The sequence below is a fragment of the Macaca mulatta genome, chromosome 19, assembly GCF_049350105.2.
Source record: "Macaca mulatta isolate MMU2019108-1 chromosome 19, T2T-MMU8v2.0, whole genome shotgun sequence".
NCBI lineage: Eukaryota > Metazoa > Chordata > Mammalia > Primates > Cercopithecidae > Macaca > Macaca mulatta.
In genome coordinates this window covers 70,441,026-70,458,412 of record NC_133424.1, presented here as the reverse complement: position 1 = coordinate 70,458,412, position 17,387 = coordinate 70,441,026, and the positions used below count along the sequence as shown (strand labels likewise).

At 49.4% G+C, this 17,387-nt stretch overlaps 1 protein-coding gene across 5 annotated transcripts; it reads right to left on the bottom strand.

Annotated features, from left to right (window-relative positions):
• On the bottom strand, positions 1-17,387 carry ZSCAN22 (zinc finger and SCAN domain containing 22). 5 transcript variants are annotated; one of them, XM_028840063.2, is made up of 3 exons: positions 17,214-17,387; positions 6,211-6,664; positions 1-3,727 (listed from the first exon to the last, which is right to left on the bottom strand). In XM_028840063.2, exons 2-3 carry the CDS (start codon positions 6,611-6,613, stop codon positions 2,649-2,651), a joined length of 1,482 nt encoding a protein of 493 aa, XP_028695896.1. In that variant the 5' UTR covers positions 6,614-6,664; positions 17,214-17,387; the 3' UTR covers positions 1-2,648. The 5 variants fall into 5 exon arrangements, with proteins under 5 accessions (XP_028695896.1, XP_014980501.1, XP_028695897.2 ...); XM_015125015.3 differs by having other exon boundaries at positions 17,209-17,342; XM_028840064.2 differs by having other exon boundaries at positions 6,227-6,664; positions 17,209-17,321.

Genomic DNA, 17,387 nt, shown 5'->3' with positions numbered 1-17,387 from the left:
TTTGTTGAGTTCAGTCATGTTTATTGAAATTGCTGACATATTTGGATGTGTTGTCAAATCCCAGTGCTTCCAGTTCCTGGCAGTGTGACTTTGGTTAATCAGTTACATTCTCTAAGCCACTTCCTCCTCTGTAAAACAGGGATGGTTGTGTGAGGATGGAGATGTATATAAATTATTTGGTAGACTGGGCAGCACACACAGGCTCTCAGTAGATTCCCTCTTTTCTCCCTCATCTCCTCCCCTTTTAGACAGACATGGACAGACACGTCTCACGACCAAATGGGTGAAGATGCTCAGAGCATCAAGGGGATAGAGATCCAGTTCTTGTGACAGAGACTGAGCAAGTAGGGGGCAAAGAGAGATGTTGATGACTGCTGCGAGTCAGAGCCGGTGTGCAGGGCCAGGCTTTGGGTCGGTCTCTATACAAGGTGGGTCCTGTTCCTGGTTTACAGATGAGGAGGTCCCAAGAGTAGCTGAAGGGACGAGTCGGCTCTGTAGCCTGAATTCAGGCCCATGCCTTTTCTGTTCCCTCCAGCCTGCTGGAAGCCTGTGCAATCATTTCACTGGGAACGTGCATCTCTGCTCTCTGAGGTTTCCCCTAAGCCTGTCACCCCTCAGTCTCTCAACCTCTGCTACAACCTCTGTGGCCATCTCTGCCTGTGTCTGGGACTCCCTCAGAGGTAATTCCCCAAGGTCTCTGTCTCCCTGAGTCTTACCTTCATGTTATGAGCCTTTCTCATCAGTCTTCGTGGCTCCATTTACTCTTGACATAGAGGGAATGGGCCCCAAATACAGGGAGATACATAGGGAGAGATGGTGACAGTGACTAGCGCACAACACGCCAGGTCAAATGGTTCCCATGAGATGAGACCATCAGAGAAACAGAGGCATGAAGAACGACACCCTAACGGTAATGAACAGAAGCTGCAACATCCAGTGATAGACATGGACCCTAAAAATGGGACAGGGACGCAGCATTGTGAGAGGAGACCAGAGAACACATGGACAGGCAGTGTTCATGCTGGCAAAGACTAAGTCCATGACACCAGGGGACCTGGGGCCCTGTAAAAAGACAATACAGTCACATTTTATTGAGGCCACTGCATGCCAGGCTTATCTGGGTGCTGGCCCCAGGAAAATCAGATTGTTCTTGCTCTCCAGGTTTCAAGCTGCTGGGGAGACATCCATGTAAACATACATAAGGACAATGTGGGGCAGAGAGAGCATGGTGACTGCCTCCTGGGGGCACCAGTCACATTCATGTAAGAGACATCAGTCAGGGCCTACTGAGTCTTGTTTGTTGTAGATACTGAGAGCAAGACATGGCCCCTGCTCTCAGGAGCTCATAGTATCATTGGAAAACACAGTACAAGCTCTGCAAGGAGCAAGTAAGTAAAACAATGTGGTAGGAGTTGTAAGGGAGGTATCTAGGAGGTGCTCTGGAAGCAGAGAGGGCAAGCTGAAGTCGGTTCCCGGAGAGCAGGGAGGCTTCTTTGGGGGACATTTGAAACATTTTAGATGACAAAGGAGAGGAGGGTTCCAGGCACAGGTACAAAGGCACATAGGTGGGAAAATGTATGACTCCTTCGGGAACCACAGTAGTTCTGTGTGGCTGGTGTATGGAAGGTGGAGTCATGGTATGAGATGAGGCCATTTTCACATCACTGCACGCACAGAAAAATGACAATATTCATACATGCATATGAGGATAACTGGAGAGGTTGCTCGGGGCCCAGAGCGGCCTGCATCTTGGCATACTTACACCCTGTTCAGGAAGCTGTGCTATAGAAGGAGATGGGTCGGAGAGCTTTCCACCTTGGAGTGACACAATCAGATTTGAGTAATAGCAAGAGTCCCATGGAGAGTGATACAGGGGCAGAGAATAAGGGCAGGAAGGGGTCAGGAAGGAGACCCTGGCTATAATCCAGGCAAGGGGCAATGAGGGCTCACATAAGGTAGCAGGAGTGGAAAAGGAGGTGCATTAGAGATAAGCTTCAGGTTAAACCAATAGTGCTGGTGACTGGTGGGATGTGGAAGGAAAAGGAAAGAGAGGAACATGTTGGAGAGGTGTCAAGCAGCACCACTGATTACGATAGGAAACCATGAGAGAGGCAGGGTGGAAAAGGCATCTCACAAGTCAGCCTTGGAGTTAGGCACAGAATAGGCTGGAGTGGAAATAGTAGGTGCCAAGGCACAGAGGTGGGCATGGCAGGTGTCCCTTCTGGGCTAAGCAGCAGAAAAGCAGGCAAGAAGAGCCACATGAGAATGAGCTACAGTCTGCCTGCCCAGAGCATCCCGGGATGCTGAGTTCTGAGAGACATGCACCTTCATTTGCCCTGGCCCTGAGAACCAATCCAAATCCTCAGCTCAGCTGCCTTCTCTCTGGGACAGCCCTGAGTGGGAAACAGAGGGTAGCAGTTCAGGGCCCTTCTGGAAGCTTCTCCAGCTGGCCTGAATCACCTTGGCTCATCAGGGTTCCTCAAATGCAGAGTTGTTTCTAGACAGCCCGAGTCTGCCCTCAGGCACCTATCATTTTGGCAGCTCATCAATCACCCACCCTGTTTGTGGCTCTTTAGGAACTCAGGGTTTCTCTTAGATGTTGAGCCTCCAAGAAGGCGCTGTGCTGTGCCCCGAGGGTCGATTTCCGGTCACTGCAGTACCGTGATGTGGATCCGCAAGTGAACCATCAGGGCTGAGCTGCGGCTGAAGGCCTTCCCACAGTCACTGCACTTATAAGGCTTCTCTCCTGTGTGGATCCTCTGGTGCTCGATGAGGGAGGAGCTCTGTGCAAAGGCCTTCGGACACACCTTACACTGATAGGGCTTCTCTCCAGAATGGATTCTCAGATGTCGGATCAGGGCCGAGCAGTCGCTGAAGGCCCTGCCGCACACGTCACACTTGTAGGGCTTCTCCCCGGTATGGACGCGCTGGTGCTGAGTCAGGTGCGTGCTCTGGCTGAAGGCCTTCCCGCACTCGTCACACTCGTAGGGCCGCTCCCCCGTGTGCACCCGCTGGTGCTGGGTGAGGTGAGTGCTGCGGCTGAAGGTTTTACCACATTCCCCACATTCGTAGGGTTTCTCTCCAGTATGAATCCTTTGGTGCTGAGTCAGGTGGGTGACTCGGCTGAAGGCCTTCCCACATTCCTTACACTCATGGGGCTTCACCCCCGTGTGGACAACCTGGTGCTGGGCGAGGTGAGTGCTCCGGCTGAAGGCTTTCCCACACTCGCTGCAGGCGTATGCTGTCTTCCGAGAATGGGTCTTCTGGTGTGCCTCGAGCGCCGAAGCACTCTGGAACATCTTCCTACACTCGCGACACTTGGAGGACCTCTTCCCTGAGTACGTGTATGGAGGCTCTGTCCCATAAGCATCCACCAGATCAACTTTGTCTTCTGAAGGAGCCTTCTCTTGGGAGGTGAGGTTTGGCCACGCATTAGAACTATTCCTCGAGGCACCAGATTCACGGCCACGCTGGTCTGTGGGGGCATCCTTGTAAGGCCCTGAAGTTTTCTTGAAATGGATCTGTTGGGCGATAGACTTTGTCCAGATCTCCCCTGATAGCCCAGACCTTCTCTCTGAGCTGCCCTCAGGTTCACAGGCCTTGTTAAAGGCGGGTCCAAGGGAAACACCTCCCATGAGGGTCTCAGTGACCACATTTGATGGCTCTGACTCTCCCGGGTCACTCTGCTTGCAGCTTGCGTCTGTGGGCTCAGCTCCTGGATCCCATCCTGAAACAATCCGAACCACAGCGTCACTCCTCCTACCACACCAAGCCTCCCTGACTCTGCCGAGGGCCCCGGTCACCCTTTGTAAGGGGAGATGTGGCTCGTTCCTAACATCTGGCCCCAGTTCCAAGGGGAAGTTTCTCATTTGGTGGCTTGGATGACAGAGGGTGCAGGGCTGTCCTCCCATACCATCCAACACTACATCATGGGTTCTCATTTCTCCTCCTCCCACCAAACTCTCTGTCTTTCAAGGCTCCCAAGTTTGGCTCAAGAGTCAGAGGAGAAACCCTGATGTGGAACTGATCTGAAAGACAGAGAGAGAGAGGGTCTGTCCTTGTCAGGACCCTGAGCACATGCACCGCTGCAGGCTCTGATCTCTGTGAGGTTGCAGTTCTGTCCCTCACACTCAACACCTTGCCTGTAGGCCTGGATGTGTCCAAAGGTGCTCAGTGAACTCTGGCTGAATGAGGGAATCAATCCAGATGCCCATGATGGTGAAAATTTCTGCAAGTAGAACCCCAGGGAGAATATGGCTGCTGGGGGTGAGTAGGTGAGGTACCCACCTGGCCTCTCAAGCCCTACGTTATAAAGTACTGTGAAGGCAGAGTGTGGCGGAGGTGCTCTTGGAGATCAGAGTGTGCATGAGGTAGAGGAATGCTCACACTGACCTGCCCTGGATGGGTGCAAAGGACACATAATCTGGCACATCTACTGGATGAATTCCAGGGAGGAGACAGAGACAGGTGGAATACCCACTGCTCAAGTCCACAGTGGGGTTCAGCAGTGCAGAAACTGGACTCAAACCCCAGCTCTACCACCTTAAGCAGTCCTGTCCTCATCTGGGACTCAGTCTCCCCATCTGTAAGCCATGGACGCTGTGCCGCTGGCCTCCCAGGGCCACTAACCATTATCAGGCTCTTGTCATGTGCTGGGCCCCAAGTCCAGTGGGTGACTTCTCTTGTCTCATTTCAGCTTTGACCTGCTCTCAGAAGGAGGTACTGCTGTGATTCTGTTGCAGATGGGGAAACTGAAATCCAGCTGAGGGAAGGTGTTGAGTAACTGGTACAGGATCACAGCTAGTGGCCCAGTTGGGATTTCAGCTCCAGAATCTTCTCCAGGTCCACAGGCAGCCTCTCCTGCTCCCCCAGCCATTTGCTTAGCCCTGCCTCCCACTTTCTTCCTCTACTCCAGAAACGTCACACCACCTGCTTTTACCAGAATGCATCAGTGCAAATCACACTGCCGGGCCTCTGACCCCACCATTCCCTCTGCATTTTGCCCTTTCTCTGAGCTTTGGCCAACCCTGTGGGAAGATGGGGCCACTCCCTCTTTCCTCTCCCTGTCTCTGTGACATCTGCTTGGGCATAGACCAACCTCTGTTCCAGAGAGGCCTGTTTCTCCCGGAGCTGAACAAATTATCCTAACAGTTGCAGTTACCATGTATTTAATCTGTGCCAGGCACCGTTTCAGGTCTGCATGGGTATTGCCTTGTATCTCTCAACACCACTAAGGTGGGCGTTTAATCCCCATTTACCCATGAGTAAACTGAGGCACAAGGGAGTCACATGGCGAGGAAGAGAAGCAGTGGTTGGATCTACTGAGCCTTGATGATTCAGCTGTATCCAGACCCCACATTCCTCCTGCGCACTGCACATTTCCTCCCAGTGTGTGGTACACCCACTTCCTATCTGCTGCCAATAGGCCAGGCCAACCCCATCTCAGACGAGCCACCCCTCCCTGCTCTGGACTGTCCCAAGGCTGGGTCTTCCCTGCATCCCACTGGACTTCCCTGGGTTGGGATGTTTGTGTGGGTCTCTCTGAGTAACAGTGTCCAGCTGAGCCTGGGGCAGGTTTGACTCACCCAAATCCTGGAGGCCAGCACAGGGTGGGCACAGAGAAGGTGCACAGGGACATCTGGTATTTCCGTCTCCCCCAACAGCCACCCCAGGCACCCGGCCCTTCGTCTGGTTTCCTCTGAGAAACAGCCAGTTGCTCACTGACAGGCCCTGGGATTTGGTTGGCCAAATACAAACATAAGATCCCAACCAGGCCAGTGGGAGCTCAGACCAGGAACCTCTTACTGTTATTACCCTGGGGTTTCTACATTGGTAAGATGTAAGCCTGGGGTTCCTGGCTATCTTTGTCCCCTTTGGAAAGAGAACCTAAAATAAGAAGGAAGCTAACACAGAAAAAACCAACCGAGAAACAGAACAAGAGAAGAAGAGAGTTCTGATGCTGTCAACAGATTTTCTGGATATAGCCGTATCTGCTGCCTTCTTACCCTTCTTTGCTTCAGCCCATTTCAGGTCGTTTTTGGTCACCTGCAACCAAAACACACCTGTCTACAACAGTGTGTGAGAGTTAGGGTAAAGTACAAATGTGAGAATGAGTGCATGAGTAACCCCAAACCAGAGCCCTGTGCTCCCATGTTCCTGTCCAGCGTGTACCCCCAGTGTGCCATGAATCTGCCCACAGCGCCCCTTTACCTCTCTTGTCCAGCACCTGAGTCAGATCCTCCACCAGCACAGCGGCTTCCTCTCCACTCTTGGGACTCTGGGCTCCCACCCAGGCTTGGATCTCTGGGGGCAGCGCACCCAGGAACTGCTCCAGCACCAGCAGCTCCAGTATCTGCTCCTTGGAGCGCGCCTCGGGCTGCAGCCACTGACAGCACAGCTCTCGGAGGTGGGCCAGGGCCTCGTGTGGACCAGATGCCTCCTCATAGCGGAAGTGCCGGAAGCGCAGGCGTGCAGCCTCAGGGTAAGCAATGTGGTCGTGGCTGGATTCTAGGCCCTGGGAGAGGCTGGCTTCCTCTCCCTCCTCCACCTTCACTTGAAGGAAGCTGTCCTCTTCCCATGGCACTGGGCTCAGGGAGTGCTTGGGGATGGCCATTGGGTAGCAGTGCTCAGCGAGACACAGGATGCTGGAGCCTTGGAACTGGGCCTGCAGGAACGACAGAGCTTCAGCATCACATGGAACCTGGGCCCTGCCTCATGCCTACAGATCAGGGAAAACACAGGCTTGGGGCCTGTGAGATGCGAAAGACTCTCACAAAGACATAGACAATCATAATTAGGGAGCTGAGCACCGTTCTAAGCTACTACGGCTTGCATGTAGATTCATTTAAAACTCACAACACGCTCAGCAGGTGAGACTTTCTAGCTATTTTATGGATGTAAAAACAGACACACAGGAGGAAAAGATTTGCCCAAAGTCCCTCAGCTAGTGAAGGGTTAACAGAGAGCTAAGCTACAAACCCAGGCAAACCTATAGCCAGCCTGTTTAAGGCGTGCTCCTCCCCCACAGAGCCAAGTCTTTCTCCCTCTGTCTCACATTCCCCAGGTAGCCACATGGTCATTCTCTCACTTTATTTGCTAATTATTTTGTAGTGTTTTAGATTGATACATAATTGACTTTCAGCCTTTCCTCTTTTCTAATGCACACATTTAAGGCTATACATTTCTCTCTAAACACAGCTTTAGCTATACACCACAAGTTTGATATATCTTCATTACCATTTAGTTAAAAATATTTTCTTTTTTTTTTTTTTTTTTTTTCTTTTGAGACGGAGTCTCGCTCTGCCGCCCGGGCTGGAGTGCAGTGGCCGGATCTCAGCTCACTGCAAGCTCCGCCTCCCGGGTTCCGGCCATTCTCCTGCCTCAGCCTCCCGAGTAGCTGGGACTACAGGCGCCGCCACCTCGCCCAGCTAGTTTTTTGTATTTTTTAATAGAGACGGGGTTTCACCGTGTTAGCCAGGATGGTCTCGATCTCCTGACCTCGTGATCCGCCCGTCTCGGCCTCCCAAAGTGCTGGGATTACAGGCTTGAGCCACCGCGCCCGGCCTAGTTAAAAATATTTTCTAATTTCTGTTCAATTTCTACCTTACCCATTAATTATTTATTTATTTTTTGAGATGGAGTCTTGCTCTGTTGCCCAGGCTGGAGTGCAGTGGCGTGATCTTGGCTCACAGAAAGCTCTGCCTCCTGTGTTTATGCCATTCTCCTGCCTCAGCCTCCCTAGTAGCTGGGACTACAGGTGCCTGCCACCGCACCCGGTTAATTTTTTGTATTTTTAGTAGAGATGGGGTTTCACTCTGGTCTCGATCTCCTGACCTCGTGATCCGCCTGCCTTGGCCTCCCTAAGTGCTGGGATGGGATTACAGGCGTGAGCCACTGCACCTGGCCCATTAATTATTTTTTAAAATTTATTTTATTGAGATGGAGTCTCCCTCTGTCGCCCAGGCTGGAGTGCAGTGGCACTATCTCGACTCACTGCAACTCTGCCTCCCGGGTTCAAGCAATCCTCCTGCCTCAGCCTCCCAAGTAGCTGGAACTACAGGTGTGAGCCACCACATGAGGCTAATTTTTGTATTTTTAGTGGAGATAGGGTTTCGCCATGTTGGCCAGGCTGTTCTTGAACTCCTCACCTCAAGTGATCTGCCTGCCTCAGCCCCCCAGAGTGCTGGGATTACAAGCGTGAGTCACCGCGCCCGGTCCCATTGGTCATTTAAAACTCTCCTGCTTCATTGCCAAACAACTGGGGGTTTTCTAGTTGTCTTTTTATTATTGATGTCTAGATTAAGTCTGCTGTGGTCAGAAAACATGCTACGATGGTTTCAATCATTTAAAATTTGCTGAAACTTGGTTTGGGACCCAGTGTATGGTTAATTTTGGTTAATGTTCCATGAATACTTGAAAATAATGCAAAGCCTTCTTAGCTATGACACCAAAAGCATAAGTAACAAAAGAAAAAATAAACTGGACTTCATCAAAATTAAAAGCTTTTGTGATTTGAAGGACCACATCAAGAAAGTGAAAAAGCAGCCCACAGAGTGGGAGAAAATATTTGCAAAACATGTATCTGATAAGCGACCTGTATCTAGAACAACTCCATAGTAAAAAGATGAATAATACTGGGCTGAGCGCGGTGGCTCAAGCCTGTAATCCCAGCACTTTGGGAGGCCGAGACGGGCGGATCACGAGGTCAGGAGATCGAGACCATCCTGGCTAACACGGTGAAACCCCGTCTCTACTAAAAAATACAAAAAACTAGCCGGGCGCGGTGGCGGGCGCCTGTAGTCCCAACTACTCGGGAGGCTGAGGCCGGAGAATGGCGTGAACCCGGGAGGCGGAGCTTGCAGTGAGCTGAGATCCGGCCACTGCACTCCAGCCTGGGCGGCAGAGCGAGACTCCGTCTCAAAAAAAAAAAAAAAAAAAAAAAAAGATGAATAATACCATTTAAAAATGAGCAGAGGATGTGATAGACATTTCTCCAAGGAAGATACACAAATGGGCAATAAATACATGAAAAGATGCTTAACATCACTAACAACCAGGGAATTGCAAATGAAAACCACAATGAGATAGCACTTCACACCTGCTGGGATGCCGAGAAGCAGATAACATGTGTAGGCAAGGATATGGAGAAACTGTAATCCTCATATGCTGCTGCCGGGAATGTAAGATGGGATAACCACTGTGGGAAACACAGTCTGGGAGTTCCTCAAAAGCTTAAACAGAGTTACCCCATGACCTAGCAATTCTACTCCTACGTGTATACTCAAGAGAAATGAGAACACGTCCTCACAAAACGTTATACGCAAATGTTCATAACAGCATTACTCATAACAGCAAAAAAGAAACAATCCAAATGTCCATCACCTGATGAATGGATAAAATGCTGCATATACATACAATGGAACATTATTCACCATAAATAGAAACGAAGTGCTGATTAATGATACACCATGGACGAACCTTGAAAACATGATGCTAAGTAAAAGAAGCCAGACACGGCAGGGTGCGGTTGCTCACACCTGTGATCCCAGCACTTTGGGAGGCCGAGGTGGGTGGATTGCCTGAGGTCAGGAGTTCAAGACCAGCCTGGCCAACACAGTGAAACCCCATCTCTACGAAAAAATACAAAAATCAGCTGGGTGTGGTGGCAGGCACCTATAATCCCAACTACTTGGGAGGCTGAGGCAGGAGAATCGCTTGAACCTGGGAGGCGGAAGTTGCAGTAAGCCGAGAGTGTGCCACTGCACTCCAGCCTGGGTGACAGAGCTAGACTCCGTCTCAAAAAAAAAAAAAAAAAAAAAAAAAGGAAAGCATATTAGTGTTTGCCAGAGGCTGAAAAGAGACACAGATGGGAGTGGTTGCTAATGGGTTCGGGGATTTCTTTTGGGGATGATAAAAATGTTCCAGAGGCCAGGCGCGGTGGCTCATGCCTGTAATCCCAGCACTTTGGGAGACTGAGGCGAGTGGATCATGAGGTCAGGAGTTCAAGACCATCCTGACCAACATGGAGAAACCCCACCTCTACTAAAAATACAAAATCAGCTGGGTGTGGTGGTACACGCCTGTAATCCCAGCTACTTGGGAAGCTGAGGCAGAAGAATCCCTTGAACCTGGGAGGCGGGGGTTGCAGTGAGCCGAGATTGTGCCATTGCACTCCAGCCTGGGCAACAAGAGTGCAACTCCATCTCAAAAAATAAAGCAAAAATAAAACTTAAAACAAAAAAATGTTGGCCAGGCACAGTGGCTCACGCCTGTAATCCCAGCACTTTGGGAGGCCAAGCCAGGCCGATCACGAGGTCAAGAGATCGAGACCATCCTGGCCAACATGGTGAAATCCCGTCTCTACTAAAAATACAAAACAATTAGCTGGGCATGGTGGCGCATGCCTATAGTCCCAGCTACTTGGGAGGCTGAGGCAGGTGGATCACAAGGTCAGAAATTCAAGACCAGCCTGGCCAGCATGACGAAACCCCATCTCTACTAAAAATACAAAAACTAGCCAGGTGTGGCGGCGGGCACCTGTAATCCCAGCTACTTAGGAGGCTGAGGCAGGACAATTGCTTGAACCCGGGAGGTGGAGGCTGTAGTGAGCAGAGATTGTGCCACTGCACTCCAGCCTGGCCGACAGAGTGAGACTCTGTCTCAAAAAAAAAAAAGTGCATTTGATAATTGTTGGGTGTTCTCTCCCTTATTTAAGTCAGGCTTCTACACAAGAGACACCTTATCAGTAAGTCTCTGTGCTTCCACACTGCTTTATTTGCTCTTCACCACCTGATGTATGATACACTTATGTGATTACTTGTTTATTATTTACTTGCCCCTGTTGGAGTGTCAGCACATCAAGGGCAGGGGTTTTCATTTAGGTCATTGCTTTATCCCCGGTGTCTACAGAATTGCTGGGGACATACATCAATAGTAAGTTTTGTTCAACACACCTCTATTAGGTGCCTACTCTGTGCCCAGCACTGTATTAGGAATGCAAATACGGGGAAGACACAGGTCCTGGGCTCAACGACCTCAATGGAAGGACAGTGACACACATGATACAATAATCATTATGATGGATATGGGCATAGTATGCTACAGGAATAAAAGAAAATGGGAACAGACAGACAATGGGAACCTATTGGCTATCAGGCCACACTAGCCTTTTATATCTGTTATCCTGTTCAAGCCTTAGCACTGCCCTGTACGTCAGTATTACCACTCCCACTTTCAAAGTTGGAGAAACTCAGCTGCTAGAGTCATCTGGTCAGTAGGCACAAAGCTAGGATTTGAGCTCAGGCAACTGTGAGCATTGAATGCTGGTCAGGGCCAGCAAAAAACTACTTTCTTGTTTTGTTTTTTTTTTTTTTTTGAGACGGAGTCTCGCTGTGTCGCCCAGGCTGGAGTGCAGTGGTGCGATATCTGCTCACTGCAAGCTCCACCTCCAGGGTTCACTCCATTCTCTTGCCTCAGTCTCCAGAGTAGCTGAGACTACAGGCACCCACCACCACGCCCGGCTAATTTTTGTATTTTTAGTAGAGACGGGGTTTCATCGTGTTACCCAGGATGGTCTCGATCTCCTGACCTCGTGATCTGCCCACCGTGGCCTCCCAAAGGGCTGGGAGTACAGGCGTGAGCCACTGCGCCTGGCCAAAAAACTACTTTCATGTACTATTGGTGAGGGCGATCAATTAGAATATCTTTGGCAAACAATTTGGCAGTATGTTGTAAGAGTTTTAAAATGGCCAGGCTCTCCGTCTCAATATTAATTCTACTTCTCAGAATCTAGCCCCATTTCTAGATGGGGGTGCTACCGACATTCAGAGGGGGATAATACTTTCTGTTTGAAATTTTTTAAATTTTATTATTATTATTATTATTTTTGTAGAGACAAGGCCTCACTATGTTGCCCAGGCTGGTCTCGAACTCCTGGGCTCCAGGGATCCTCAAGTGATCCTCACCTCAACCTCCCAAAGTGTTGGGATTACAGCGTGAGCCACCATGCCTTGCCAAAAAGTTCATGTTCTTAATGATATGAGAAAATGCTTATGCGATAGTGTTAAGTAAAAGAGTCAGAATGGGCCAGGCACAGTGGCTTATGCCTGTAATCCCAGCACTTTGGAAGGCTGAGGCAGGTGGATCACGAAGTCAGGAGTTCGAGACCAGCCTGGCTAACATGGAGAAACCCTGTTTCTACCAAAAATACCAAAATTGGCTGGGCATGGTGGCGGATGCCTATAATCTCAGCTACTCAGGAGGCTGAGACAGGAGAATCGCTTGAACCTGGGAGGTAGAGGTTGCAGTGAATCGAGATTGTGCCATTGTACTCCAGCCTGGGCGACAGAGCAAGACTTCATCTCAAAAAAAAAGAGTCAGAATGAAAAACTGCATAGAGAATTGAGACCTGTCTTTGCTATACCACTCCCACCTCCCCCAAAAAAGGCATTAAAAACACTGGAAAGTATTAAGTTGTCCTATATGTGGTAGGTTCCTCCCAGGTTGTGGGGCTATGAAGTCACCCTCATTTTTTTACTTTAAAAAAAAGTGTGTGTGTATGTGTGTGTATACATATATATATATATAAAATTATATAATTCACATACCATAAAATTTCCCCTTTTAGTGGTTTTAACATATTCACAAAGTTGTGCAGCTATCACCAAAATCTAATTCCAGACAATTTTCATCATCATGAAACTTATTAGAAGTCACTCCCCATTTCCCTTCCTCCCAGCCCCTGCCAACTACTAATATACTTCTGTGGTTATTGATTTGTCTATTCTTGGCATTTAATATCAATAGGATCATAAAATATATTATATTTTGTGTCTCGCTTCTTTCACTGAGTATGTATGTATTTTAGGTTCTTTTTTTGTTTTGAGACAGAGTTTCACTCTGTTGCCCAGGCTACAGTGCAGTGGCACAGTCTCGGCTCACTTTGAGCTCTGCCTCCCGGGTTCACACCATTCTCCTGCCTCAGCCTCTGGAGTAGCTGGGACTACAGGCGCCTGCCACCATGACCAGCTGTATTTTAGGTTCATTAAAAAACATTTTAATGGGCTAGGTGCGGTGGCTCACACCTATAATCTCAGCATTTTGGAAGACCAAGGGGGGCGGATTACTTGAAGCCAGGAGTTCAAGACCAGCCTGGCCAACACAGCAAAACCCCATTTCTACTAAAAATGCAAAAATAGTCGGGCATTGTGGCAGGTGCCTGTAGTCCCAGTTACTCGGGAGGCTAAGGCATGAGAATTGCTTGAACCTGGGAGGTGGAGGTTGCAGTGAGCTGAGATCATGCCACTTCACTCCAGTCTGGGTGACAGAGTAAGACTGTCTCAAAAAAAAAAAAAAAAAAAAAAAAAAGAAGAAGAAGAAGAAAAGAAAAAGAAAAAGAAAGTGTTAATGAACCTGAAAATGTTCATTAAAATTACTGTCATCCCCCCTCTGCCAATGATTCCCTACATTCATGGGTAACCATGCTCCGCCTTTCCTAGTCATTCCATTTGCTTAATGCCTGTGTATGGTGCACCTGCTATAGTGCAAGTCCTGTGTACTGTGGCTCCAGGACAGCCCAGCCTCTCTGAGGAAACAGTACAGAGCTAGCGAAGAGTTACCCAGGGTACTCTGGGAAGAGGACTTAGACTAGTACCAGGTATCTGGGATGACACCTGAAGAAAGTGGCAGCTAAGATGAGGCATGTTATCAGTACTTCATTCCTTTCCATAACTAAATAATATTTCATTGTATACGTATACTACATTTTGTTAATCCATTCATCAATTGATGGACATTTGGTTGTTTCTACTTTTTGGCTATTATGAAAATTGCTGCTATCAATAGTAGCGTACAAGTTTTTGTATTGGCAAATGTTTTCAATTCTCCTAGGTATACACCTAGGAGTGGAATTCCTGGATACAATAACTCTATGCTTAACTTTTTTTTTTGGTTTTTTGTTTGAGATGGAGTCTTGCTCTGTTGCCCAGGCTGCAGTGCAATAGTGTGATCTCGGCTCACTGCAAGCTCTGCCTCCCGGGTTCACGCCATTCTCCTGCCTCAGCCTCCCGAGTAGCTGGGACTACAGGCGGCTGCCACCATGCCCAACTATTTTTTTTTGTATTTTTAGTAGAGATGGGGTTTCACCGTGTTAGCCAGGATGGTCTCAATCTCCTGACCTCATGTACCGCCCGCCTCAGCCTCCCAAAGTGCTGGGATTACAGGCATGAGCCACTGCGCCTGGCCGAGTCCAGCCTATGCTTAACTTTTTAAGAAACTGCCAGGCTGTTTTGCAAATTGGCTGTACCATTTTGCATTCCCACCAGCTGTGGATGAAGGTTCCAATTTCTCTACATCCTTACCAAGGTATTATATACTATGGCAGTTCCCCTTATCTGCAGGGGATGTGTTCCAAGACCCTCCAGTGGATGCCTGAAACCATGGATAGTACTCTGGCTCCAGGACAGCCCAGCCTCTCTGAGGAAACAGTACAGAGCTAGCGAAGAGTTACCCAGGGCACTCTGGGAAGAGGACTTAGACTTATATTTTTTCTTATACATATATACCCATGATAAAGTTCATAAGTTAGCCATAGTAAGAAATTAACAATGACTCATAAAATAGAACAATTATAACAATATACTGTAATAAAAGCTATATGAATGTGGTCTTTCTCTCTCAAAATATTGTACTATACTCACCAAAACTGAACACAAGGGGTGACTACTGTATTACTTTTCTCGACATTCTCTACTTCCCACAGTGAACTTGTTTTCTCTTATAGTCAGGAAGAATACCCTAAATTAAGTGTAACCTCTCCTAGGAGACCTCAACACTTTGCTTTGGCCACACACTACTCCTTACTCAAAGACTTAGCCTCTCTGTCTCCCATCCACGACTCCCACAGTTTTAAGTATTTGCAGTTCTTCTGTTTCCTTTCCTTCAATGTCAGCCAGGACACTCAGTGTGCTTGGAGTCTCTGCTCAAGGAAGTCACCCTGGACAGAGATGCAGGAGGCCTGAGAAAGAGCAAAGGCCTTGGGCACAGGAAGAAGAGAACGTTACTGTAAAACAAGACCCCAATCCTTAAACCTTTTGGTGACAGCTGGTGACCTCTGGCAACCTCTGGCAAAGCTGTGTTTAAGCCCCTTCACTGCACTGTAAAGTTCTCTTGGGTCTCTCAGAGCCTTCCTAAACCCCTTGTTGCCCCTGCTGTTCTTGAGTTCTGAAATCCCTCTCTGACTGATTCCTCTGGGCTCTCTAGGCCTCATCTCAGCTGCCACTTTCTTCAGGTGTCATCCCAGATACCTGGTACTAGTCTAAGTCCTCTTCCCAGAGTGCCCTGGGTAACTCTTCGCTAGCTCTGTACTGTTTCCTCAGAGAGGCTGGACTGTCCTGGAGCCACAGTACACAGGACTTGCCCTATAGCAGGTTCACAATAAACAGGCATTAAGCAAATGGAATGACCAGGAAAGGCTAAGCATGGTCACCCACGAATGCAGGGAATCATCTGGGGAAGGGGAGGGGAAGGAGGAGCATGGGTGTCAGGGATGACAATACATGCAGCAACAGCTTCCAAATTCTCTTTTGCACCCCTGGAACACCTGTTCTGGAGAAATCCCTCATGACAGTCTCTGAAATACATGTATGTGAAACTTCCTCAGCCTCATCAGCCAACCTCAACTCCTATCAGGCTGAGGTTCCCCATCCACAGCTGCTTTACCAACCAAGGAGGGTGGTTCTTTTCATTTCTCACACATGGCTTATACCCAGCCTGATAATGGTACCTACCTCAGAGGGTTGCTATGAGATTATGTGAGGCGATTTATTACAAGTGTCCAGCACAGGCCTGGTGCACAGTAAACATGCAGTAGATGTATGGATTCCATAGGCCCCTGCTACACATAAGCACACACTGGGCGACATATCCGTAAGCCCAGCTGAATGACCAATAGTCGCCCAATTTCAGCTGCAGACATGGCAAAGCATAAATCCTCTCTCATATGCTTGGTAAACTGTTTGTGGATAGCCCAAGTTTTAGTCTCCCTGATAAAAATCTCAGTCAATCATATATTAACACATATTATCTCAGGTACGGTCTGTCAGCCATAGCCTTCAAAATACCCAGACACAGGAAATATCGCAATGTCACCTATAATCAGTCAAATAAACACAGGCCTGGCCAGGCATGGTGGCTCAGCCTGTAATCCCAGCGCTTTGGGAGGCCTAGGTGGGTGGATCACCTGAGGTCAGGAGTTCCAGAGCAGCCTGACCAAGATGGTGAAACCCCGTCTCTACCAAAAATACAAAAATTAGCCAAGTGTGGTGGCGGGCGCCTGTAATCCCAGCTACTCCGGAGGCTGAGGCAGGATAATCTCTTGAACCCGGGAGGCGGACGTTGCAGTGAGCCGAGATTGCACCGCTGCACTCCAGCCTGCGCGACAGAGCGAGACTCTGTCTCAAAAACAAACACAAACACAGGCCCTCGCAGCATTTCCATCACACAGTATTATTCTGATCACAGTCATTCATAATCTTAGTCCCTATCTCAAGGACACATAAAGAATATCAGTCACACTTGAAATCACACCGTCACACACTCACCCTCTCACTTACAGTATCTCACAACCCATCTACAAAGTCTCAAAGGGCAACCATCTCTGTCAGTCACACACTCCGTGGTTAGTGTTACACTCAACCTATCACACACTCCAACCCGTCAGATACACACACAGGAGGTGTCAGACACAGAACTGCCTATCAGACACAATAACGGGTCCGTCCCACACCCTCCCAGGCCACTGGTTCTACATTTTATCTGTTGCCTGTCCGCCTGCTCCACACTTCGCCCGCCCCACACCGGTCAATCAGTCCATCCGACACTCTCTCCGTCGGTCCGACACTCTCTCCGTCGGTACGTCCGGCACTCAGTGTGTCAGTCCGCACCACATCCAGTCCGTGAGTGCGTCTACACTGGGTCCGTCGGTCCGTGCACACCCGGTCCGTCCTCACCGGGTCCGTCAGTCCGTCACATCCTCTGCGCGTGTGTCCGGCACTCGCAGTCCGTCTATTCACGGCCCCTAGTCAGCCTCTCACTCTATCCGCTGGGAGGTACCCCGCATCTTGCTCTGGCCACCCCAGACGTTCGCGGCTTCTGGACCTGCTGTACTCCCCTTTGACCTGGACCAGGGCGGAGAACACCCCCGAAACCCACCTCACCAGCACAGCCGGCGGACCCTTCCGGAGGTGCCCGCAGAGACAAGCCAGCTTGCGCGCCCGCCACCCCGGACCACAGCTCCCAGCACGCCCCACGGGCCCACGCCCGCCAGGACTACAATTCCCGGCGTCCTCCGGAAGCTCAAGCGTACCCAGGCGCGGCGCCTGCTGGGAATT

What these genes read in the sequence shown, in the direction of transcription:
- ZSCAN22 (XM_028840063.2), bottom strand. Translation starts at nt 6,613, where the DNA reads ATGGCCATCCCCAAGCACTCCCTGAGCCCAGTGCCATGGGAAGAGGAC. An exon ending in TCAGGTGCTGGACAAGAGAG is followed by an intron (nt 3,728 to 6,210) that starts GTAAAGGGGCGC and finishes GGATTGTTTCAG; the next exon opens with GATGGGATCCAGGAGCTGAG.